Source organism: Canis aureus, chromosome 21, assembly GCF_053574225.1.
Source record: "Canis aureus isolate CA01 chromosome 21, VMU_Caureus_v.1.0, whole genome shotgun sequence".
NCBI classification, from domain to species: domain Eukaryota; kingdom Metazoa; phylum Chordata; class Mammalia; order Carnivora; family Canidae; genus Canis; species Canis aureus.
Genome location: NC_135631.1, coordinates 21,981,494 through 22,006,999, shown reverse-complemented (window position 1 = coordinate 22,006,999; position 25,506 = coordinate 21,981,494). Strand labels below are relative to the sequence as shown.

General features: G+C 44.4%; 1 protein-coding gene across 8 annotated transcripts in view; it reads right to left on the bottom strand.

The window, feature by feature from the left end:
* KIAA1549L (KIAA1549 like) overlaps positions 1 to 25,506 on the bottom strand; it is a 267,232-nt gene that overhangs the window by 93,073 nt on the left and 148,653 nt on the right. For all 8 annotated transcript variants that reach the window (XM_077863542.1, XM_077863535.1, XM_077863537.1 and 5 more), the window contains 6 exons: positions 24,529 to 24,748; positions 23,121 to 23,254; positions 15,907 to 16,069; positions 14,296 to 14,355; positions 7,580 to 7,731; positions 1,810 to 1,981 (listed from right to left, as the gene is read on the bottom strand). In XM_077863542.1, the coding sequence (XP_077719668.1) occupies positions 1,810 to 1,981; positions 7,580 to 7,731; positions 14,296 to 14,355; positions 15,907 to 16,069; positions 23,121 to 23,254; positions 24,529 to 24,748 (901 nt within the window). The remainder of the gene's footprint in view (positions 1 to 1,809; positions 1,982 to 7,579; positions 7,732 to 14,295; positions 14,356 to 15,906; positions 16,070 to 23,120; positions 23,255 to 24,528; positions 24,749 to 25,506) is intronic.

Genomic DNA, 25,506 nt, shown 5'->3' with positions numbered 1-25,506 from the left:
CTGACCCTTACCTCCTCTGGCCACACACAGAACCCATTATCTTGCCCCATTGGCTCTGTCCCCAAAAAGGTCTCAAATCCTTCCATTTCTCTCTAACACCTTCACCTTTCACCTGGACACCTGCCATGGTTTTCAGTCCTGCCCTCTGCAATTCATTCTCTACTAGGAGAGAGAAAGAGCTGAGAATGGAACCCTGGGGGACTCACATAAAGAAGATGCAGCAAAACCAATGAAGCCAGTAGTTGACCTGACCAGACATGGGGATGGAGCCTACAGAGAGGGAAGGAGAGAGGCACAAAAGAAGAGACTCTGGGTTAGAAACATCATTTCGGAGCTGAGATTGCACAGGGTAGCCATCATTGGTAGGCAAAGATGCATCTGTGAGGACATGCAAGCCAAGAAGTGAATCTGCATCAACATGGAAGCCACACTTGCCCTGGAGGAAGGCAAGAGATGAGTAGAAGATGAAAACCATGAGCCAAATGTCATGTTTTTTAAGGAATAGCACACCAGCTAGGAAGTCAATAGGAGACGATGACCTTCCATGCCTGGATGCTCAGCAGGCTGCCAAATCTAAAATGTCTACCACATAGTCTCTCACCTTCATCACCACCCCCACCTCATTTTCTTTATAGACCTCATCTGGGTCCCCAGCACCTAAGCCACCACAGAGCCTCCTCACTAGTCCTGCTCCTCTCATCCTGGACACCACTGACAGGTTAATGTCCCTAAATACGGGGTAGTTCTAATGACACCATGCCCCTGCACCAAAGTCCTCAACAGCTCCCACAGCCTATCGTATCATGCACAGTGTCCTTCTCCCGTCACCCAAGGCCCCAGTCTCCAAAGCAATATATCTTTCTGAGCTCATCGACTCTTCCTCACATTTCTGCTGTCCAGGCAACTCGGACTCCTTGTTTTTCAAGCCTGCCTGCCACTTCTCACCTCCCTACCTCTGCTCCTGTGGCTCCCTCTTTCTGGAATACACACCCTTCCTCTCCTCCTGCTGAAATCTAAGCATGCAACACAGTTGAAAACATATGTTTGAGGTCAGATAGACCCAGATTCATATCTTGGTGACCTAAGTACCGGTTCTCTGATGGTGAGCGAGTTTGTTAACTTTCCTGAGCCTACATTTCCTCGCCTGGAATCTGCAGGTGGAGAAAGGTACCTTAGTGAGAGGCGAAGGTGAGGAAATCTCTGTAAGGCAACAAGCATCATACCTGCCACAGAGAAGGCAACTATTGTTTTTCATACTCCTTCTCTGTTCATTTTTTCTGGGCAACACTTCAGACCAAACTGTCCCTCCACGAGTCCTGGATCACTCGGCCTCCTCCCTGCACTTTCCTGCATTCCGCTCCTTTGTATTTGCATTATTAATGTCGTCTCTGCTTCTTAAAGGCAGTGACCATGTCTTGCCCATTTCTGTATGTCCACCGACACTGAGCACAGTTCATGCAACACTCCATAAAGCTTAGTGAATCAAATTATCTTTAATTCCCCGGCAGACAATATCATCTCAGCCATGGTGATTTTTCCAGCTGTTCACTGGACTAATGAGGAGAAAGAGCACGTAGGACTTGGGGGGCAAAGCAACATCATTATCATCATCCTAATATCCAAAACATATCCCTTACCCAAAGCCTACAGCTTCAAACAACACAGGAAATAGCTGACTGATTTAAGAACCTTCTAAAACACAAATATGTTTCGCTCTGGGTCCATTAATGTGAGTTTGGGGAATCACTTAAATTTGCAGGGAGCATGAAAGGGCGTTAAAAATAATGAATGCAAAGACTATCCCCTTACGGTCAGCTTGCAGAAGGACCACATGATGCAGAGTCAAGGCCATCCTCTGGGAGTCAATGGTGCTCAGGATCTTGGCAGCTGCAGTCCCCAGCAAAGGCTTCCCGTTGTACAGTGTATAGTAAGTCAGCTCCGCTGGGTCCTTGGGTCCCGGCACCCGCTGCATCTTTACCATCTTTCAGAAAAAGAGAGGCCATGTTTACAGGGCAGCTTGCACCATGCAATCACCTTGGCAATCAGGAGGCTCTTTCCCCATTGCTGAAGACTTCCACGGCTAAGTGGACCCACAACATTTATTTAAATTAATTTAGTTTAGTCTAGTTTTGTTTCATCTTATTTTATTTTATTTATTTTATTTCTTTTCTTTTTTTTGGGGGGGGGGAGCATGGAAAGTAGAGTCCCAATATTTATTATCAAACATACATATATTATGTGTATACATGGATAGTTTTCTCCCTTGGAAGTATTAAAAAATTGATCAACCCTCAATCTATAAAAAATACCTACTCTACATGATAGAAAAATCTCTCCAAGTTTACACTGATCTATACTCAAGCCAAAATATACAATATGAGCAATGTCTTAAGTCTCAGTGTAGAGGGAACAAGGTATATTTTAGATATCAACCTTCGTGTACCTCCCTAATGCCAGCATCATGAGAAGCCCTGCTATTGCTGGAGGGGGAGACAGGGAGGAGAAAAAGATTGAAAATATGAACATCTGGAAAGAACAGCTTGAGACTGGAGAAGAAAACGCTGAAATGGTGATGTCTTCCAGCCTCCAGAGAACTCTGGCCTCATTTGGAAATAGGCCTGCACATTAATTCAGGGCATGTTAGGTTATTCTCAAACAAGATTTCTAATTTCAAACTCCTGCTATTGCCAGAGAAGGGGAAAAAATGAACTTATATGTCTGCAATTCAAAAGATCTCTGATAAAAGCAGTACTTGGGAGACTCAAAGTTCTTTTTCTAAAATAACCTTTGTTGCTTTTTCTCCCTATACCAGTTATACACATAGTCACTACAGACAATTTGAAAACAGAAAAGAAAAGCATCAACAAATGAAATAAAATAAAAACAATGTGTAATCCCTCCACCACAAGCAAATTACTATTATTTTGGAGCATTTGCTTCCATTCTTTGTTTTTTTCCACACAAACCTTTTATTTATTATTCCACAAAACTATTTATAATACTCTTTATATAAAAATCACACATTGCTATTTTTACTTGCATTCTTAAAGGACTATAAATGTAACAAAAACATAAATGTTCATTTCAACACAGCATTCCAATGCACACCTCATAAACTTATTTAGCAAATCACTTTTTTCAAACACTTCAATTGTTACTCATTTTTTAGTATTGTAGTTAATTGATCGTCATTATAAATACATAAAACATAAATTTTTATATCTACATAATGTTCTACTACCGGCATGCCTCATAAACTCAACACTTCATTTTTGAACGGTTAGTTTGTTATCAAGTTTTCAACTATAATTAACAACTGATAAACATTATAGTATAGTATTTTCTAAAGTGTGTATTACAGATTGCAAGCTTCATAGGACATTAAAAGATACTACAGAAATGTTTACATCAATATTGGTCACAACAGCAAAAAACCCTGGAAATTCAAAAGTCACTAATAACAGTAGAATGGATTAGTACATTATGGTACTACACAATGAAGTAGTATAGAGTAGTATAAATAAACTACTGGTATTTGTATCAATGTGGGTGAATACAAAATCCTGATAATGAAAAAAATAATTCTGATAATGAGCAAAAGAAAAAAATCACAGAATATAAACTGTTCAGGGAGACACACATGGATGGTAAAATCTACACAGAAAATACAGGCGTGGCTTAAAACAAAATTCAGAAGCAAACTCAACCTGGATAGGAAGGAAGGGAGTGTGTATAGAACTAGAGAAGACAGGGATCCCTGGGTGGCGCAGGGGTTTGGCGCCTGCCTTTGGCCCAGGGCGCGATCCTGGAGACCCGGGATCGAATCCCACGTCGGGCTCCCAGTGCATGGAGCCTGCTTCTCCCTCTGCCTGTGTCTCTGCCTCTCTCTCTTTCTCTCTCTGTGACTATCATAAATAAATAAATATTTAAAAAAAAAAAAAAAAAAAAAAAAAGAACTAGAGAAGACACATAAAAGCCTTTAGGGGTAAGGTAAGGGGAATGTTCTTATGCTTTGGTCTGTGGCTTCCTTTTATTAGTGTTCTCTGAGGTCTGCATGACTTTATACTCCTGTGTATGTATGCTCTACATAATTTAAAACAGTTATTACTACAACCCAATAAAAAATGGGTTTAAAGAAATCTGGCCAGACACTTCACAAAGGAAGGTATCTGAATAGTCAACAAGCATATACAAAATGCTCAATGGGGAAATGAAAAGCAAAACCATAAGACACTGCTATCACCCAGCAGAGTGACTGAAATAAGGGCCAACAATACAAAGTGCTGGTGAACATGAGGAATAGCTGGAAGTCTACATCTGGTTGGTGGGAGTGGAAAATGGCAAACTTTGGGAAAAGGTCTAGCAGTTTCTCACAGAGCTAACATACACCAACCCTATGAACCAGCAATTCCACTCCTACACACTCAAGAGAAATGAAAATACACGGTCATAGAAAGACCTGTAGAAGAATGTGCATAGCAGCTTTGTTTATGATAGTTGAAAATGGAAAAAGTCTGGTGATCTCTCAATAGAAAAATGGGTAAACTGTAGTATATTCATACAAGGGGATAATTACTCAGCAATACAAAGGAATACACTCCCAAATAACACATGATGAACCTAAGAAACACTACATTGAGCCAAAAAAGCTTTATACAAAAGAGAATATATTTACGTATATGAAGTTCTAGAACAGTGCAAACGGATTCGTGGCATGGAAATGAATATGTTACCGAATATAAAATAGTAAGTACACTGTTAACTGTAGCACCTAGATGGTGAGGTTATTGGTGCTCACTACATAATTTTTGTGTGAGTTTAAAAGTGTTCATAACAAAATGTTGGAGAAACAGGTATTACTAAAAATAAGGCTCTTATTGGCAATATACGAACTTGTAGCTGAACAAAGTTAAGGAATTTCTTTACTGCAGGTCTTTTTAAGAGTCTTCAGTATGCCAAAAGGCCTTGGGGATCTTCAGGTAGGGGCTACAGAATGAAGCCTTGCCCAAATGGATATGGCCATGGACCCCCTTTGCCCCAGGGCACCTTGTGGGACCATTTCTGGACACTCTCTGAGAAACTCTGCTCCACTGTCTTGTCTTTGTGTTCACCTCTATCTCCTCAAAGTGAATTTCCAGGAGTAAGATTGTGACCATCTAGGAGGTTCTTGTGTAAATTGCTCATTGGCCATATGCAGAGGTCATACCCATTTACCATGTTTGAAAGTGCCCATTTCATCACATCCTTGCCAACACTGGACGATGCCATCATACATCTTTGGTAGGTGAAAATGATAATTTGTGGTAGTTAAAATTTGCATCACTTTTGCGGCAAATGGAGCTAAACATTTAAAAATGTTGACTGGTCATATGGATTTCTTCTTCAGACTCAATTTTTCAGATATAGTCACTAGAGAAATATCTTTGAATTCTAGAATATACATTTCCATATTCATAAAAGTGGCTCATCTTTTAAAATTATCTAAGCCCAGAAGAAAGGCCACTGGGTAGAAGCATGATATAAATTCCGCAGAGTGAATTTTATTTGGGAAATTTGGGCATGTCATTCCAGTCCCTCCCGGGACAGGAGGTAAGGCTAGTGTTAGTATAACCAGGTAGAAGGTAAATGGGCATTCAGATATTTAATAATTTCACTCAATTTCAATTCATAGCGAATTCTTGTTACCAAGATTTCTCCAAGGACGATGTTAGAAGACGATCTACAGCCTCTATAAACTAAGGATTTGCAGAAATAAATCCCTACTTGCTCCACTGAGACTTTCCAGGCAGCTATGGGGCCAAGTACATTGGAGAACTCAAAAGAAATGAGGGAAGACCATCTCGCTGGGCTCTTTTAGATGTGTAGAATGTGTTAGATTTCTTCGGTTTACAAGAAATGTACAATAACATCAGGATTATAGGGTTGTTCTTTCTTTTTCTTCAGCTGAGGCAAATCCCATTTTATTATCTGAGTCTCAACAGCTTCCTTTCTGATAGTTGGAGAAGTGGATTATAGGGCTCACATAGACCCCAGTGAGGGTAAATCATAAACCTGGCACAAGAAATTAACTATGGCTTTACCTGGTCACAGGTTGTCACCAACCATAAAGACAGAATGAAAGCAAACATCTGCTAGGGGCCAGATTGGGACATGGGGCCAGATTCACCAACTGTGAATGGAGGACCTCAAGTACTCCCTCAAGGGCAGGATGCTTGACTGAGGCAGGGAAGTGTGTTCCAGAAAATGGGTTGTGTGTACTTTCAAAATTGCCTGGGGACACAATCTGCAGACAGCTTGGAGTAATGCCTATAATTTCCTTTAAAACGCTTCCTCTTAGACACTGTGATATCAAGCCTGTGTGTCTGGGTTAAGTTACACCCTAGATGTGGCAATTGCCAAACGGACAGTTTACACCGCAGGGGCAGTGTGCTAGATTCCAATTAGGAAGCCCGCACTCAGGAAGCAGCTACCAGGAGGGCTTCTGTACTTTGACAGCTTGCTCAATAGAGCTTTGTTAATTAGCGTAACAAATATTAGCTACGGGGGTTCTCAGTTTTGGTGAAATGAGTGGTATTCAGGATATGTGGATTGGCTGGAATATGCTAGAGATGCCCCCACTCTTGCTTGAATTGAATAAAGAATCTAAACCAGCTTGGAGCCTCTACCTTGAGAATGGCTTTTGTGTCTGTCAGGATCCCTCTGAAGCAGACTCCGAGTTGCGTGCTTGGAGATTATTCGGGAGGTGCCAGGGACAGACAGGAGAGGAGACAGCGGGTGGAACGGAACTAGCGAGAGGCATTTTACTAATCTAGTTAGCACAGTGGGTAGCTAAAGCTTAATTCTATGGGAAAGCTCTAGCAATTACTGAAAGCACACATCTCAGAACTCCCAAAGCCATGAAGCAAGAGCGCTGTGGTGTGCACACCCCTACCACTCACTAATTCCCAGGCACTTCCAGCCGGCCCTGGCAGGGACAGAGTGGGTTCTGGCATCCCAAGAGCAGCCCTTCAAGAAAGAAAGGTTCAGCAGTGGCTGTTGGAAGCCCACTGGCATTCAACAGAAAGGGAAAGGGCTCTGGGCAGGGCATCAGTAATGTCTGCTACAGCTCCCCCACCGAAATCCCTGGGTGGTCACCTGCCCATTACGCACGTGCAGGGCCCTGTTTTGTTGAAGCTGACTAATTAAGGATAACAGCGTCCTGCACCTGGGAAACTGATTGGTGCGCCTGCCATCCACAGTAGCGGTGGCAAGAGGCCCAAAGGCCCTAAGCTCTGGGACTTCATCCAGTCTCCAGAACAGGTTGGGGAGTAGTCAGTCTGTGCACGCTTACTAAGAACTTCTGTTTAGTAAGCATGTGCACGTGTACAGAATCTGTTCTGAAACTTTGGAGTCTAGTAGCAAGATAGGGGAGTAGCTCACTGTCACCCTCCTCCATGATTTTGATGGTCGTAACCACGAACCCCCCAAACCTAAGAGGAGTGTTGATTAAATGCTCCTCTGCACACGGCATGGCTTACTTTAGTCTCAGGACGTTCCCGCACATTTGTCAGAAGACCCCAGTGACTTGCCACACACGCACCTGCACGGTGTAGCTCCCCAGTGTGGTGGCCCGTTTAAACCGCCGGCCTTGCTGCTGGGACATCATGAACAGCTGTGCCAGGCGCTGCTCCATGACCCGGGCGAAGCTCTGGTTGTGCAGGCCCACCAGCGAGTTGTCCACGCCCTGTAGCACTGTGGATGCAGAAGGCAGAGGGGCTGCTCAGAGGACAGATTCCCTGCGGACTCAGAAACCACAACCACCACTGGCCCTGTACCAGCCACGGAGGGCCCTGGGCCTACCTCATATTAGGACTTGGCCATCCTTGCCTCACTTTACCCTGACCATAGCCCCAGGAGTAGCGAATCACTGTCCTCATGTTATAGATGCTGAAAGGTTATGTGACTCGCCTAAGGTTATGCAGCTAATAACCAGCAAAGTTGGGGTTTGAACCCGTGTTTATGTAACTCTAAAGCCTGGGCTCTCTCCTCCACAAGCTGTGACATGCCTGATGCTGTTGTATTTAATCCAAACCTTATTAAGATGTTACGTGTTGTTAGAGAGCATGTGGGAATACAGCACAGCCGTAGGTACGACTACATGGATCTTTCACTGGTTCCCGCTCAGAAGCCCCGGCTCAGGGCTACCCTTACTGCATTTTCACTTCTCAGCAGCTTTGCTAAGGAATCTGAGCTCCATCCTGCAACTCAGCTCCTCACACCTAGACAAGCCACCCTGCCCAGTGTCCTCATCTTTCCCTCCTCCATGGGGTCCTTTTGAGACCCATCCCTAAAGTGGCCCAGAGCCTCTCAGGTACGCTCCCATTCAAGAGCAGGACAGTGTAATAGAAAGAGTGGGCTGGCACTTGCCAGTCTTGAGACTTCAGGCAAACCACTGGCCCTTCCTGAGTCCAAGTCCTTCTCTATAGAAAGGGAATAAGAAAGTCTACATCACAGTAAATCTATTCCTTGTGGGCTATAAGGTTGAAATGAGACCAGATGTATCAAGCAGCTTAGCAGTAATGCCAGGTGCGTAGGAGATAAATGAAACTCCTCTTTCCAGCCCTCCTCCACTGCTGTGTCTCATCTATATCCAGGGCTATCTGGGTAGGTAAGGCATTCATGATGGAAGGGTAGGCAACGGCTAGTGCATGCATGGCGGAGGACCGCAAAGAACACACCAGGGCCATGCCAGGACTGGAAAGATCACTTACTATGGGAGTCATGTCCTTTTGCCATCTACCCCCAAAGCTCGGTCCTTCCTCCAAGTCCCTTGGGAAACAAATGCCACCCCAAACACACAAACACAGCCTCCAAACACAGTCTTTCCTGAGATCAAAAATGCTAAAAAAAAATTCTCATCTTTTTAAAGAGACAAAAACTTAACAATGGGCTGGGTGTGCAATCCAAGATTTTTCAGTTAACGGAATTTGTTCTACCATAGTCCAGCCAAGGGCCACTAATACCACCCATCTAGGGGGATATGAAAATAGCCCGAACGTAAAAACATGTTGCTGTTATGAGCTCATTCTGTACAGGGCCAGAATAAGCTACTGATGGCAGCGATATGGAGCATGATGGTGAAACCGATCAAGAGAAAAATAAAAACCCACAGTCGAGTCTCAGAAATGACTTCTTTGAAGCCACAAATGCCAAATAATCCCCATAGAGGGCATAAAGCAGCTCTTTTCTCTAGGGCCCTTGGGAGGGACTCCCAGCTCATCTGTCAAGCAGAATTCCTGCAAACAAAGATAAGACACGTCTGCACTCTTCTCTCCATGGCAGGTCCCAGAGGGGCCCCTCAAAATCCCCCATGATGCAACTGTCAGGCTGAGGAAGGGTCAGCCTACCTCTTGGTCCCAGAGAGGAGAGCTGCGTTCTCTCTGCTTCAAAGATGTGCCTCTAGTAAAATTAGAGAATCACTGCTGAAGGATTACTTATTTTTTTTTCCTTTATAAAACCAGCTCCACACCCAGCGTGGAGCCTAATGCAGGGCTTGAACTCCCAGCCCTGAGATCAAGACCTGAGCTGAGATCAAGAGTCAGATGCTTAGCCAGCTCAGCTACCCAGGTGCCCCTGAAAGATTACTTCTAAGTTGGCTTCTCCTGTCTACCAGACACAGGAGTCGAGGGCATCATCATGGGTTACTCCAAGCAAATCCCAGGGATGATTCTGGGGCAGACATCAAAGAAAGGGAAAGTCAAAGCTCCCAGGTGATGAAAAAGTTCCAGAAATAGGTAGTTGTGATGGCCACACAACACTGTGAATGTACTTAACACGACTGAATTGCACAGTAAAACATGGTTAAAACAGTCAATTGCATGTTATGTGTATTTCACCCCAAGTTTTTAAATTGAGGGAAAACAAAAACCAAACCAAACCACAGCCTTCCGGGAAGTGTAAGAAGCTGCGGGAACATCCCACAGGGTTATATGGAACCTCCAACTGGGCAGTGTCCACATGGCTCACTGCTCTGTTTGCCAAGAGCAGGTGCCCCACTGGGAGGCAGCTCCAGAAGGTCTGGGGGTTGGAGCCAGGGGTCTGGGTTATCATAATCTATTCCTGATGGTGTTGTAGAGAACAGATACTTTATTTTTTTTTAAAAAAGGCTTGAGCATAGTGCTACAAGGCCCTTTGGAGGATGCCCATTAATGCTAGCTGCTGCTGTTGATCAAATGTGCTTCTTTGTTAGACACATTTTTCCCAGAAGAAGAAATAACTGTGTTCCAGGAATTGTGGCTCCCTTCCTTTCCCCTGAGAAGCGTAGCAGGCCGCAGGCTCTCAGCCCTCTCTGCCCACCTGGAAGGGACTAGAAAGGGGCGTGCATCTCCCTGAGCGACCCTGAAGCAGTAGGGGAGCTTGGACCCTGGCTCAAGTGCCTAGGAAGACAGCAGTCCTTTGGCCCATCAGCCAGGGCCCTGGCCATCCACCCTTCGCCACCACTGACTCAGCTAACAGGAGGCGGGCAGTCCCCAGCTGCATCCATAGGAGCTCTCCAGAAGATTCGGTGGCTGTTACATCACTGGTCTCTCACTCCTTCTTTATTTACAATTGCCCTGAGCAATAAAATTTCAACAGTCGGCTCAGCCTGGTTCAGCTTCCTATACAGAAGCTGAATTGTTTTATGTGTCATTGAATCCCATACATGCAGAGCCAAAAGAACCAGAATGCTCATCTCCTATCTTGTCCTCATTCCACAGGTGACAGCACGACATCCAGAGGGCCTGAGTGACTTGCCCAAGGACACACTAGGTTAGCAGCAGCCGGGCTGAGACCAGAAGAAATCCTGAGACTGCTAGATCTGGGATTCTGACCCTGGTGGTGCAGTAAAGACAAGAGGAAAAACCCAAGGTGGGGGCAGCCCGGATGGCTCAGTGGTTTAGAGCCACCTTCAGCCCAGGGCCTGATCCTGGAGACCTGGGATCGAGTCCCATGTTGGGCTCTCTGCATGGAGCCTGCTTCTCCCTCTGCCTATGTCTCTGCCTCTCTGTGTCTCATGAATAAATAAATAAAAATCTTAAAAAAAAACAAACACAAAAAACCTAAGGTGGGCTGTGATCTGTGTGAGGCAGCAATATTAAGTCTGCACGTCTCTATCCTGCCTTGTATACCCAATCCTCACCACAGGATCTGTGGCCAGCAGAGGGGGCTGCAGGAATCACCCTAAGGAAGCCACAGTATTTCCACCAATGAGGGATCCAGGCTCAGGGAGGAGGGGAGAAGTATTTTAAAAGATTTTATTTGGGGATCCCTGGGTGGTGCAGTGGTTTGGCGCCTGCCTTTGGCCCAGGGCGCGATCCTGGAGACCCGGGATCGAATCCCACATCGGGCTTCCGGTGCATGGAGCCTGCTTCTCCCTCTGCCTATGTCTCTGCCTCTCTCTCTTTCTCTCTCTGTGACTATCATAAATAAATAAAAATTAAAAAAAAAAGATTTTTATTTATTTATCTTAAAGAGAGCATGGGCAGGGGAAGGGGCGGAGGGGTGGGGGAGAGAACCCCAAACAGACTTCGTGCTGAGAGAGAGCAAGACACAGGGCTCAATCTTAGGACCCTGAGATCACGACCTGAGCCAAAACCAAGAGTTGGGTGCTTACCCGACTGAGCCACCCAGACACCTCAAAACATAGTTAATATAAATTTAGTGGGAAAGCAGGTAGAAACAGGTCACGGTTTCATAATATCAACTACAGAAAGGAAAAGTTGCCCCCCATCCTTTGAGCTGTTGGCAAGGAGCAGATGACAGAGTGCCTGTGATTGGTATCTGGGAGCGAAGGGCAGAGTGGTGTCAAGGACCTGCGCCTCTCAGCCGGATGAACAAAGCTATTTTCATTTCGCTTCCCAATCTCCTACCCCTTCTGTGAATTACGGTCAAAGGCCGGTGGTGGCTGTACATGAGTGGAGAGAGTGGGACCTGAGCCAAAGGGAAGGAAGGAGGGTCACGCTGACACTGGCTCTCGCCCCTCCCACTGGCACTACCTGAGTAACTAGCCCCAAACACAGTGACAGGGGCCCTTGTTTATTCTGATGACCAGCAGCTGGAAGAGCAACAACATAAGCAAATGAGTTACACAGGCAGGGGTGGGTGGGGGTGGGTGGAGGCGGGCAAGGGCTGAAGTCCCAGCATGATTTTCTGAAGGTTATGCTACTAAAACAAGAAGCAGGGCAAGACCCAGGTACTCGGGGAAAGGATGAGACAGGAGGTTGTCGAGACAGCCTGTGTTTAAGGGCAGATGTGTTACCATTTAATGTAAACCTTACGTTAATAGAAGGAGAGACATCTGCAACTTCAAAAGCAGCATTCCTGGTGGTGGAGGCATGATTCTGGAAGTGTTACATAACCTGCTGGTTCAAAAATGCATTGCTGAGCGCCTGGGTGGCTCAGCCAATTAAGTGTCTGCCTTCAGATCCGGTCATGATCTTGGGGTCCTGGGATCGAGTCGCACATCCCACCCCTGCTCAGCAGTGGGGGGGGGGGGGGCTGCTTCTCCCTCCCCTCTGTCCCTACCTCCTCCTTGTGTGTGCTCTCTCTCTCTCTCAAATAAATGTATAAAATCTTAAAAAAAAAAAAAACATTGCTGGGTTAGTATCATTTCCCTCTTGGGCATAAACTCTGATGGTTTTTTTTTTCTTTCCTTCTTTTTTAGAGAGAGAGAGCATAAGTGGGAGCAGAGGAAGTAGGAGAGAGACCCTCAAACAGGATACATACCCAGCACGGAGCCTGACATGGGGCTCGATCTCACAACCCTGAGATCATGATCTGAGCCAAAACCAAGAGTCAGATGCTTAACTGACTGAGCCACTGAGGCCCCCTGTTTTTTCTTTTAAAACGCATTTCTTTAGTTTGTCTTTCTAGCAGGTAAAAATCATCTCTGCATATCCATGGCTCGGTGGGGGAGAAAGAAATGAGATTTTCTGCAATTTCAGAGAGGTCTTGAGCAAGCCTCATTGAGCAGGAGTGTGTGCTCCTTTGTTAGGATTCCAGGCAGCAGCCTTGCTACTGTTTGTTTGGGACAGCATGTGAGGGAGGGGATGGGGCAGGGAAGAAAAGAGGGAGGTTTCAGACAGGCTTGCCCAGGCACATTTTCCATGACTTGTAGGATCCTCCTCTCTCTTTGCTTTGGGCTGACTTGTATCTTCCCAAAATTCCTATGTTCAAGTCCTAACCCCCCCATACCTCAGAATGGGACTGTATTTGGAGATGAGGCCCTAAAAGAGGTAGTTAGGGTAAAATCAGATCACATGGGGAGGCCCTAGTCCAATATGATGGGTGTCCTTATAAGAGGAGGAGTTTAGGACACAGACATATAGAGGAAAGATGTAAAGGAAAGATAGCTATCTACAAGCCAATGAGAGAGGTTTCAGAAGAAACCAACCCTGCTGACACTTGGATGTCAGCCTTCCCAGCCTCTAGAAATATGAGAAAATAAATTCCTACTGCCGAAGCCTCCAAAGTCTGTGGTGTTTGTTATGGCAGCCCCAACACGCTCATCCCTTCCACTCCCCCTCCACCCTTCCATGTTCAGCTGGGCTGGTCACTTCTTCCATCAACATCTGTCTTCTCTCTTTGCTCCCAACCCTTGCTTCTCTAAGATTTTCAGAGCCACTTTCTGGCTTTGGAAAAACACAAACAAGAACTTTTTTGCTGTTTCATAAAGCTCAGCTGGGAAATGTCAAGGAAAAAAAAAAAAAAAAAAAGAGAATGTCACCGAACCACCCTTCTACTTCCATCCGCCCTCACTGTCAGGACACGCCTGGGCTCCACCAGGATTAGTGTAGGTGTGGGGTGTGTGCCAGGGGAGAGAGAAAAGTGCATGCCCAGCATTCCTCTGCCTTTCACTGGGGTTTTATAGGGCAGCGCAGAAAAGCCTACCATCGTTAAATAAACCACCATTCCCATGGACATACCCTAGATACCCACAGGTCGCCGCCATACCTTCAGATTGATCTACTTTTTGCAAAGAGGAGGCCATGGACTTTACAGGTGGCTGTTTTGAATGGTTATCTAAGATTCACCTTCAGTGGTATCTTTTTTTTTTTTTTTAGTGGTATCTTTTCTTAGCTGACTTTACCCACTTCTGGTCCTATGGAAGTAAGGACAGGACCAAAGGAAAGATGCTGATCCTATCACTGAATGGCATGCAGTTTTAATTATTATAATTATAACAATTATTAATTTTTAGTTTTGGGGTTTCTTTTGACATGCTGTTTGAAAAAAAACACAAACTGATAGCGAGAAAGAGGGAGTGAAAGAGATTACCTGTAATTACCCAATAGTCTCTGGTTGTTTCTGATATATCAAGGTTGGGATATTCCAGCGCTAAAACAAATAAGAAACACACCAAGTTACTTTCACGGGTTTTATATGTAAATATTATTAAGGAAGATGGACATAGGTGACACAATATCAAACAGCTAAATTCAGCTTTATCATTCCTGGGAGCTCCAGGGCATACAGGCTAAAACTATCTTGCTGTTCCAACAAGTAAAATACTCAGTAAAGGGTTAACTTTCAGATGAAGAATTTTCTAGGGTTTGTGCATTTCTGCTCTTTCTATTTATTTTTTCCATTAACATTATCATTATCAAGACTCACAGCTAGAACATGTCTTAACTTTAGCTTCCTTTGTGAAAACTACCCAACCATCACTAATAGTTTTAGGAATGATCATCTCTTGAATGGATTTTTCCAATGTCAAGGACTAAGTTTATTATTAGCTAAATGTTTGTGACAAACAGTCCCATTTTTTTGCAGGTTAGACTTCATTCATGTAAAGGGTATAGTGCAGTGCCTGGCACATAGTAATCACTCAATAAATCTCAGTTGTTGTTATTATCAAAATATCAAGAGGAAAGAAAATTACTTCTTTGCATGCTGCCATTTGACATAATACTATCTTTCATGCCATTACCTTTTCCATAAAATCCAGAGTCACCTTTCCTTACTACATGAAATTCCAAAAGCCTGCTATTAAACATTCAAAAAAAAATTCCTAGTGGCTACTGTGTGCTGCGTCCATTCACACACATCATTTTATTTATTTATAGTCTCAAATCCAGCCACAGAAAGAAACAGAAGCAATTTTGCTACTATGTGCCTCAAAACAAAACAAAACCCTGGACCAGTGACCTTGAGAAATGTGTTGACAATTAAATTTAACAGCACAAATCTTGACTTCAGTTGGCCACCAAGTAAGTGTTTGAGTACAAAATGTAGGCTGCGTTGTCTTCCGAGTCTATGCCTGCTGCATGGTAATGAGAATTACGTAACTGAGCATCAGAGGAAGACAGGCCACAGGACTGACATGGGAACTTCATCCAGTGAAGTCACGATGCTGACTGCAAACGAGCTGCATTAAGACAGCAACAGCCAGGGCAAGGGGCAAAGGCCCTGGAGCATTTGCTGATGGTGCAAGTGAGGGAAACCACTGCAACCCAGATTGCCACAAGGACAGACGCCCTCCAGGCTGTTCCTGCAATCTCAAAGGCAGACTGCTTGGGTTTGAACCCTAGGTTCCATGTCTCATTAGCTACGTGAGAGGGGGCATCTGGTTAAACCTCTTGGGATCTCAGTTTTCTCCTTCGCAAAGTGGGGCTCATTTGGTGCTACCTTCTAGGGCGCTTTGTGAGGACTCGATGACAGGGTAAGGGCACCCAGCCAGCGCTTTCTTCCAACGTGCAATAAACTTGTCAGCAGGTCAGTCCCGGTGTATCACCCATTTCAGTTATTTTATGATCAGAGAGTGAGTATGTGGCCGGCACAACAGATGTTCACTAAGTGGAGAAAGAACCCCCTACCCCTGCCCTGGAGGGGGCGGGTGGGTGCAGGGGAAAGGCAGCGCCCCAGGGTGGGGGGCAGGGACGTACTCACGTTCGGCAATGGTGAGCGGCGGGTAAGTGAGGTAGAACCCGACCAGCTCGGCCGAGAGCTGGCGGAGGAGGCTGCTGGCGACCGTGCCGTTGAGGAAGGAGCTTCGATTGGCCACCACGTACACCAAGGTGACTGTCTGCGAGGCGTTGGATGTGCTCACCATCTGAATCGACACGGGGGGGGAGGGGGGAGACACACCAAATAAGATGAGGGTCTGTTTCATGGAGGCCGTGGGAGGAGGAATTCGAGCAGAAGTTGCGGGTAGAAATGAATGGGAGGTGGAAAAAGGAGCGAGGAAGAGACCAGAATAACACCACTCGCCACGCAGGGGCTGCTCGCGGAGTGCCAGGCGTGGTGCTAGGGCCGTGTGATCTCACTCGGTCCTCAGATGCCCCGGGAACTGCATCCACTCACGACTCCGTTTTGCAAAGGAGGAAACCGAGGCCCGGCGTGATCAAGAGAGTAGCCAGGATTCGAACCCAGGCAGTCTGACCTCAGGTCTTAAGCGGGCGTGGGTATCTTTTCTAGAGGCTGAATCGCCTCAAGGCTACTTTTATGGTTCTGAACACACAGAATAGAGCCTAGAGCATGGACAATGTTAAATCTAAGAGGGCTCAACTGCTCAGAGGGAGCCTGAGTTAAATTTGGGGGGGAGGGATCTTTTAAGTTCCTACACAGCGGATCACCGTGCTAGTGAACAGCCTGATGAAACCTTGACTGCAAAAGGAATTCAGAAATATAAAACAGGGTCTTTGGGGGAGTGATTACATTTTCTCGTGACCTATTAATTCAATATAGAATATGTAAATAGGACTATGGGACGGTGTGGTTTTCTTCTCAAAAATCTGTCGAAGTCAGTTTTTCAGTTACCGGAAAGTGCGGTTTTCTGGGTCAGTGTATGGACAAAAATATCCCACGGATGAGATTTGAAAAACAGATGCAGTAGGAAGTCATTCTACTTGGTGAGACAGTGCGGGGCTCTGTGCCCCCTCCCCGCCCCCCCCCCACCCGTCTGCACCTTCCCCTTCCAGATTCTCTAGCCGCCCACCCATCAACCCTCGTTTTGTTCAGCGCACCCAGAGGCAGACCCCGGTGGACCACCTCTGTGGGTTTCTCTTCCCTCCTTTAGCTTCAGCTAAAAGGAGCCCAGGAGGATAGGGGAGAGTGGGAGGAGAGGGAGGTCAGAGAACTGGCGTCCGGGACTCCCTCCCCACAGCACGGCTCCTGTAGGGCAGCTCTGGCCTCTGGCTTCCCATAATTGCTCGCTCTTCTCACCCCATCAGGCCCCAACATTTACCGCTTCGGGTACTGTACTTGCCCTGTGGTTTCCCTAGAGCCTGCCTGTACTTCTGCCAAGGGTCCCTTTTATTTTTTATTTATTTTTAAAGATTTTACTTATTTATTCATGAGAGACACACAGAGAGAGGCAGAGACCCAGGCAGAGGGAGAAGCAGGCTCCCCACAGGTATCCCAATATGGGACTCGATCCCAGGACCCCAGGATCGCGCCCTGAGCCAAAGACAGACGCTCAAACCACTGAGCCATCCAGGCACCCCAAAGGTCCCTTTTATTAGACTTTATTCAAATTACTAAACTGAGTGTGCCCTCTCTTCCTATAGGGAGCTGATGGAAATCCTGTCTTTCCCAGACCTCTGTGCCTTCAGGCATGAAGATCCCTGCAACTTTCCCTTTAAATGTTATTTTTAAGAAGACTGTCAAGAATAGCTTCTTCACATTATTTCCCACTTTTCCCCATAAGTGGAAGTTGCTATTTAATTCACTAACACAGAGCCTATAGTCCCATGATTTATGATACATCGAGTCAACACTGCTGGTCCACTCTTTTCTCTCCTCTCTGAAAGTATTTTTGTAGTGTGGTTGAGCCACCGGTATTCATGCCTCTTCCCCAGGGTACCAGAAAGAAAGGTGCTTCTTTCTTAACAATTTAAAAGACTTCCCCATACTGCCATCTAAAATAATAATAATAATAATAACTAAAATAACTTTTCAACCATTATCTCTGATGTGAATATTCTATTTTTTGCTTTTCAACTAACTTTTTCATCTTCCCAAACCAAAACCTGTTATCTATTAAACAACTCTCCATTTCTTTCTCTCCCCAGCCGCTGAAAACCACCATTCTACTTTGTGTCTCTATTAATTTGACAAAATTAACCACCTTTTATAAGTGGAATCATATAGTATTTGCCCCTTTGTGACTGGCTTATTTCACTTAACATAATATCCTCTAGGTTCATCCATGTGGTAGCATGGGTCAGAATTTCTTTCCTTTTTTAAAATGAACAACATTCCCTTGTGTGTGTGTGTAAATATATATCACATTTCTTATCCATTCATCTGTGGATGGACATTTGGGTTGCTTCCACCTTTTGGCTAATGTGAATAATGCTGCTATGAACATGGGTGCACGAATATCTGTTTAAGTCCCTGCTTTTGATTATTTTGATCATGTGGTAGATCATGTGGTATTTCTAGGTTTAATTTTTAAGGAACCACCATTCTGTTTTCCACAGAGCTACACCATTTGAGAAGCTCACCAGCAGTGCAAAGGGTTCCGGTTTGTCCACATTCTTACCAACACTTGTTATTCTCTTTTTTTTTTTTTATGATGGCCATCCTAATAGATTGCGAAGTGGTATCCTGTGGTTTTGATTTCTATTTCCCGGATGATTAAGTCATGTAGAGTACCTTTTTTAGGTGCTTATTGATCATCTATAGATCTTCTTTGGAGAATTGTTTATTAGAACTCTTTGCTCACTTCTTTATAAGATTGTTTTCGTGTTTTTAAGTTGTATGGGTTCTTTATATATTCCAGATATTAACCCTCTATCCAATATATGATTGGCATATCCACTCCCATTCTGTGGGTTGCTTTTTGCTTAATTGTGTCCTTTGATCCACAGAAGTGTTTAATTTTGGTGAAGTCCAATTTACCTATGTTTTCCTCTGTTGCCTATACTTTTGGTGTCATATCCAGGAAATCATTGCCAAATTCAATACCATGAAGTTTTCTCCTCTTTTTCTTCTGAGTCCTATAGTTTTGGCCCTCATGTTTAGGTCTTTGATCTACTTTGAAGTTAATTTTTGTTTATGGTGTTAGATAAGGGTCCAAGTTCATTCTTTTGTTTGTGGATACCCAGTTTTCCAATATCACTGATTGAAAAGACCATCCTTTCCCCATTAAATGGTCTTGGCACCCGTGTCAAAAATCATTTGATCATATATGCAAAGATCTATTTTTGCATTCTCTCTTCAGCTCCATTTGTCTATATGTCTGTCTTTATGCCAGTACCATGCTGTTCTGATTATTGTAGCTCTGTAGTAAGTTTTGAAATCAGAAAGTATGAAACCTCGAGCTATGTTTTTCTTTTTCAAGACTGTTTTGGCTATTCATGGTTCCTTATGATTCCATATGAATTCTAGGATGGATTTTTCTATTTCTGCAAAAAAAATCACTGAGATTTTGATAGGGATTGCATAGAATCTGTAGATTGCTCTTGGCAGTACTGACATTTTAACAATATCAAATCTTCCAATTCATGAGCACAGATTTTCCTTTTTTTGGTCTTCTTTAGTATACTCATTTTTTTATAGCTAAGAAAAGTGTGACCAATCTTGATGGCTACTTAACACTAGCTTCATAAATGAGAGGTCCACAGGCCTGAGACCAAGGCCAGGTCAGTGTTCCCTGAAAGTCATGCCCTGTCTGTCCCCAGTAGAAGCAGCCCCTACAGGGGGCACTTTCCCACTACCCCCTTTACTCTTAGACTCCTGTTGTTCCTGACTTTATCTCTTACTTCCCACTCATTCATGCCACAATTCATTTAGCTAGTTAGACCTTAAAAAGAGTGGCAGAAAGGAAGGCTGTTATTTTGCCTACCTACCATCCATTCTTCTTTCTTCTATGACAGCACCACAATTTCCTTGAGGACATACTTCTTCTCTCCAGCTGGGTTCATGGGCTTTGGGTGGGGCTGCCCTACCCAAGTTCTAGGAGTGGGGATAGCCAGGCCTCGGGGACATTGGGACATTTTATCTCCTTGGCCACAGTTATGACTCCAGAAATGGGAACACAGTCCAAATGAGCCCAATGAGAGCTAATCCCAGGATTTTTACTGGAAAGCCACCAAAATAGGTATGTTGGTTCCATAAGACTGTAAGCAACAAGAATGAGACAAACCTGGAGGTGCCAGGGGCCACCCCACTGGGCCTGAAGATGATGTCAGCCCAGGGCAAGGCCAAGAGACAAAGAGAACTTTTCAAAGAAATCATATAAGCACCTGAATCAAATTGGGCCTGAATGAAATATGCTGTGAACCTTTCAGTTCTATGAGCCAATTACTTTCTCTTTTTTTAAGATTTTATTTATGTATTCAAGAGAGACACGGGGCGGGGGGGGGGGTGCAGAGACACAGGCAGAGGGAGAAGTAGGCTCCAAGCAAGGAGCCCGACGTGGGACTCGATCCCGGGTCTCCAGGATCAGGCCCTGGGCCGAAGGCGGTGCTAAACTGCTAAGCCCCCCGGGCTGCCCCAATTACTTCTTTTTGCTTAAATCTTATATGCTTAGAGTCTGTCATTCACAACCAAAAAGGTCCTAATTGAGTCTACTGCAATCTAGCCCCTAATACCAATGCTATACAAGTTAAAAAAAAAAAAAAAAAAAAAAAACTTTTCCACGACTCTCTGAACAAATTAAATACCTATGTGTCCAAAAAAATCCAAGGTGCTCCTCCAAATTATACTTAATACAGTAAAATGGAAAGTTATTAATTATAAAACCAGGTCCTGGAACAAGTCCAGGTGGATGATTAGCATGCAGCTACATATATGCATGATAAAGGGGCCTAGAGGGTTCCAGAATCCAGGCTACAAAGCAGTTCCAGGCTTCCTGTCAGCCATGGCAAAAAGTGGAGCAGGGTTAATGAAACAATTCACCCAATTAACCATTTACTTCAAGACCTGCTGAAATGTTCAAGAGCACCCAAAATTTATTTAGATGCAGTTCTCAAATTGTCTGTTACAGTCTTTTCCAAGGAAACTTTGTTATTTGCTGTACAAGGTTTCATCTCATGGCCCATGACTATCCCATAACACAGAGTCTTCTTAAGGCCAAAGGCAACTTATTTATATAAACAGGAGGTGCTCAATGGGTCTGTGCTTCCTGAATACCATCAGAGTACACTCTGCCTCCAAGCCCTAACTGGAATCATGCACCTGTGAAGATCACAAACCCAATCAGAAAGAAAAAGATCTCCCACAAGGGAGCTGAGTCATACTTCTTATATAAATCTTATGTTTGTGACACGTTTTTAGATCTTAATCTAATATGAACTGAATCATAATGAGATACTTCCATATACATTTTGGATAAATCTAGAAAAGGAAAGCTGCTTCTTCAAATTAAATTGTATGCTTTCTACCTCATATTGGCTTTGCTGATAATTCACTTATGCTAAATGTCAATTTCAAAACCACTGGGTTTAATTGCAAAGGATTTAGTTCAGTAAAAACAGGACATTGGGTTGTATAGTTAATCAGAGAAATTTGGGGGCTGGATGAATATGATTAAAAAGCATTGGGGCAGCCCGGGTGGCTCAGTGGTTTAGCGCCACCTTCAGCCCAGGGCATGATCCTGGAGACCCAGGACCGAGTCCTGCGTCGGGCTCCCTGCATGGAGCTTGCTTCTCCCTCTGCCTGTGTCTCTGCCTCTCTCTTTGTGTGTGTCTCTCATGAATGAATAAATAAAATCTTAAAAAAAAAAAAGCATCTGTCTTGGAGTGCCTGGGTGGCTCAGTCAATTGAGGTCCAACTTCTGATCTCAGGTCAGGTCTTGATCTCAGGGTTGACTGAATTCAAGCCCCACACTGGGTTCCATGCTGGATGTGGAGCTTACTTAAAAAAAAAAAAAAAAAAGCATATGTCTTTAGTGGGATGTTAGTTATATAACTGCAAAAAAGTGGGTCTGAGGAAAGCTTTTGGTGGCATATCTATTGTTAAGTCCAGGAAACTGAAATATATTGTACTAGCAGTGGGGTTTTTCCAAGAAAAATTCATGTGTTCACCAAAAGTTCCATGGTTTAGCATAGCAGATAGGATAAGATTATGGGCCTTGACTCAAGTCCTTATTCCCTTCTTTACTGTGTGGCTTTCTAGAAGTTTCTTAGCCTCTCTCTCAGTCCCATTTTCTGTGAAATGATGATAATAATACTTCAGAAAGATGTCTTGAGTATTATGTAGCAAAATATTTCTAAAACATTTAGCACAGTAATGGCATACAATGAGCCCCAAATATAAAATGTTTATATGTGTTTGTTTAAACTAAGGTGACTGTTCATGTGGATGTCTAGGAAACAACTCAATGCAAATCACAGGATAGGCAAATCTTGATGAGTTAGCTATTTAGAATTAATTTCATTTTATGAGACATTTGATTCGTTTTACGAAATTGTACCTTATATTGCACATCTACTTCAGTTTTTAAAATAGTAAATGTATTGGGCCGTCTGGGTGGCTCAGTCGGTTAAATGTCTGACTCTTGATTTCACATCTGGTCATGATCTCCGGGTCATGAGATCGAGTCCTGCACCCGGCTCTACAATGGGCACAGAGCCTGCTTGGGATTCTCTCTCCCTCTCTCTCTCTACCCTCGCCGCCACTCTTGTGCACCCTTGTGTGTGCTCTCTCTAAACAAACAACCAGGATGCCTGGGTGGTTCAGTTGTTGAGCATCTGCCTTTGGTTCAGGGCATGATCCAGGGGTCCTGGGATCAAGTCCTACATCGGGCTCTCCACAGGGAGCCTGCTTCTCCCTCTACCTATGTTTCTGCCTCTCTCTGTGTCTCTCATGAATAAAAACAATCTAAAAACAAACAAAAAACCCCCCAAAACCCCAAACAAACAACTAAACAATACAAAATAAAACAAAATAGCAAATGTATTGGGAAGGCCTGAGGAAGCGTCACATGGGAAAATAAATATAAAACCCCAAACCACAGCAGGTATATAGCAAAACAGCACCCCTCCTGTCACAGACGTCCTCATCAGTGCTGAAACTGAGTCTTCTCAGGGGCCCCAGCATGGCACCTCTTCCTGTCTAAGTGACGGAGTTACACTTACACCAGGCATCTTTGAAACAGGAGATCAAGTCACTTCTTGCCAACATCAACGACACAGTTGAAGCACCCTCCTCCTTACCTGAATGGTCAGGTTGCTTTTGGTATTTAGGACCTTCTTCTCAGCATCCTGGAAGGCCTTCTGCAGCCTCTGTTCCATCGTCTGAGCGAACTTGCAGGACTGGATGTTGTCAGATTGGCTCACAAACTGTAGCACTAGAAGGAGAGTCATAAATTAGCGCTTGCCGAAGTGATGTGTGACTTAGCTCCTTGGACTTAACAGCAGTCTTCATATAAAACAGCATGATTTACATCAGAGAAATCAGGCAAATAAGGACTGACAACGTTTGGTTGCAGGGTTGGAAGTGGCTCTTAAAATGATTATGAGTAAAGAAGAATTAAAAGCACGATCAAATCTGAGGTTCCCTCTAATGCAAAGGATTTTGTTGGACTGGGTAGACATCTGCTCCAAGAATGATTAAAAAAAAAAAAACAATCAAAGAGAGATCATGCCTTCTATTTCTTGGGGGAGGTTTGGGGGGTGGGGGCTTGTCAATTGACCTGCATCACTTAGTTGATTGAGTCTTTCGACTTCAATAATTTCTCCACTCTTGGGGCTAACCAACCACATGATCAGAATCACGAGGGTGCTTGAGAATAAGATTCCGAGGCCAAAGCTCAGAGCTTCTGATTCAGGGGCACCCTGGAACAGTGTTGGTCCAAAGCACAGATTTTATGGATGCTCAGCTCTTACCAGTATCCACTGGTAATACAGGAAAAAATTAAAAATACGATGCCTGTTGCTCTTAAAGTCCTAATTATATAAATTGAGAAGGCAGGCTCCTGTGAAGGACTAGTTCCTTTTTTAAAAAATATTTTATTAATTTATTAATGAGAGACAGAGAGAGAGAAAGACAAAGAGAGAGAGAGAGAGAGAGAGAGAAGCAAGGTCCCCATGGAGCAGGGAGGGAGCCTGATGTGGGTACTCCATCCCAGGACCAAGCAACCCGAAAGGCAGATGCTCAACCGACTGAGCCACCCAGGTGCCCCTAAAGAACTATTTCTTTCTTTCTTTCTTTTTTTTTTTTTTTAGATTTTATTTATTTGTTAATGAGAGATACAGAGGATACAGAGAGAGAGAGAGAGGCAGAGACACAGGCAGAGAGAGAGAGAAGCAGGCTCCATGCTGGGAGCTGGATGTGGGACCTGATCCCAGGTCTCCAGGATCACACCCTGGGCCGAAGGCAGGCACCAAACCGCTGAGCCACCCAGGTGTCCCTGAAGGACTATTTCTAATAAATCCAGGGTGAGGAAGTTTAGGTTCATAGGCAGGGAACTTGGACAGTTGATTAGCAGGGCCCTTTGAGGAAGGTACACAGGACTTTAAGAGACGACAGAGCCACTAGCACTCAAGTTTTTAAACAGGCATCTTCGTGATGCTGCCCCCGATTCCGGAACGGACAGGAATCCTTTCTTTCTAAGGTACTTGCCTGTTCTCAGCTGGAAGCAGCCTGCAGGCTGGGGATTCCACGGGGAGGCAAGTACCGCCACTGACTGTAAGTTTGGGGTGTGTTGCTTCAGATCCGCAGTGACATTGCTGATCCCATAAACACCCAGCATCTCGATCACGACAGCAGGCAAGTACACCAGCCGCCCTTTGGTAGCATAATAACCAACGGTGACATTATGAGAATGTTCCAGAATGTCCACCTACAAAACAACAGACCCACAGAACTCAGTGTTTATTTCCACCATACTTGAAGTCCTTCTTGGTATTTCTTCGAACCACAACCCTTATTTGGCACGGCTGGGGAGCAAGATGTTCTCATTCGACGAATATTCTAATAATTTATAAAAGTGCTACGTGTATTGGCAAGTCTCAAAATAGCGGGATAGAATGAAATACAACTTATTGCGAACCAACATGGAAGGGAATTAAATCTGTGGGGGTTTTCTTGATTCCTTAAATGCCTCAGTGTCATCCTGTGAGCACCAACAGTCACCCAAGAAGGCAGACAGGAGAGGGCAGGCAAAAGAGATTTCCAGAGATGAAATGCTGGGAAAAACAGCTTTGTTATAGTTCTCTTCACTTACGAAAATGAAAAGGCAGAAATGATAGATGAAGTGGGGGCTCCTTTAGGATGGGGATTAGTAGTAGATGAGGTGATTCCTCTTTCTAGAAACTGAGAGAAGGACTGTTCAGACTCCACTCCATTCCTGGCTTGGAAGTTGGTTCAAGACCAAGACGAGGATGAGGATGGGCTATGGAAAGTCTCCCTTAAAACTGAGTCCCAAGGGACACTGATGTTTTGAGTTCTTTTTGACCCAATTTCTCTGCCTCTCTTTCTTTCTCTGTGTCTCTCTTAAATAAATAAATAAAACCTTTTTTTTTTTTTTTTTTTTTTTTTTTTTTTTTTTTTTTAAGAGACACAGGCAGAGGGAGAAGCAGGCTCCCTGCAGGGAGCCTG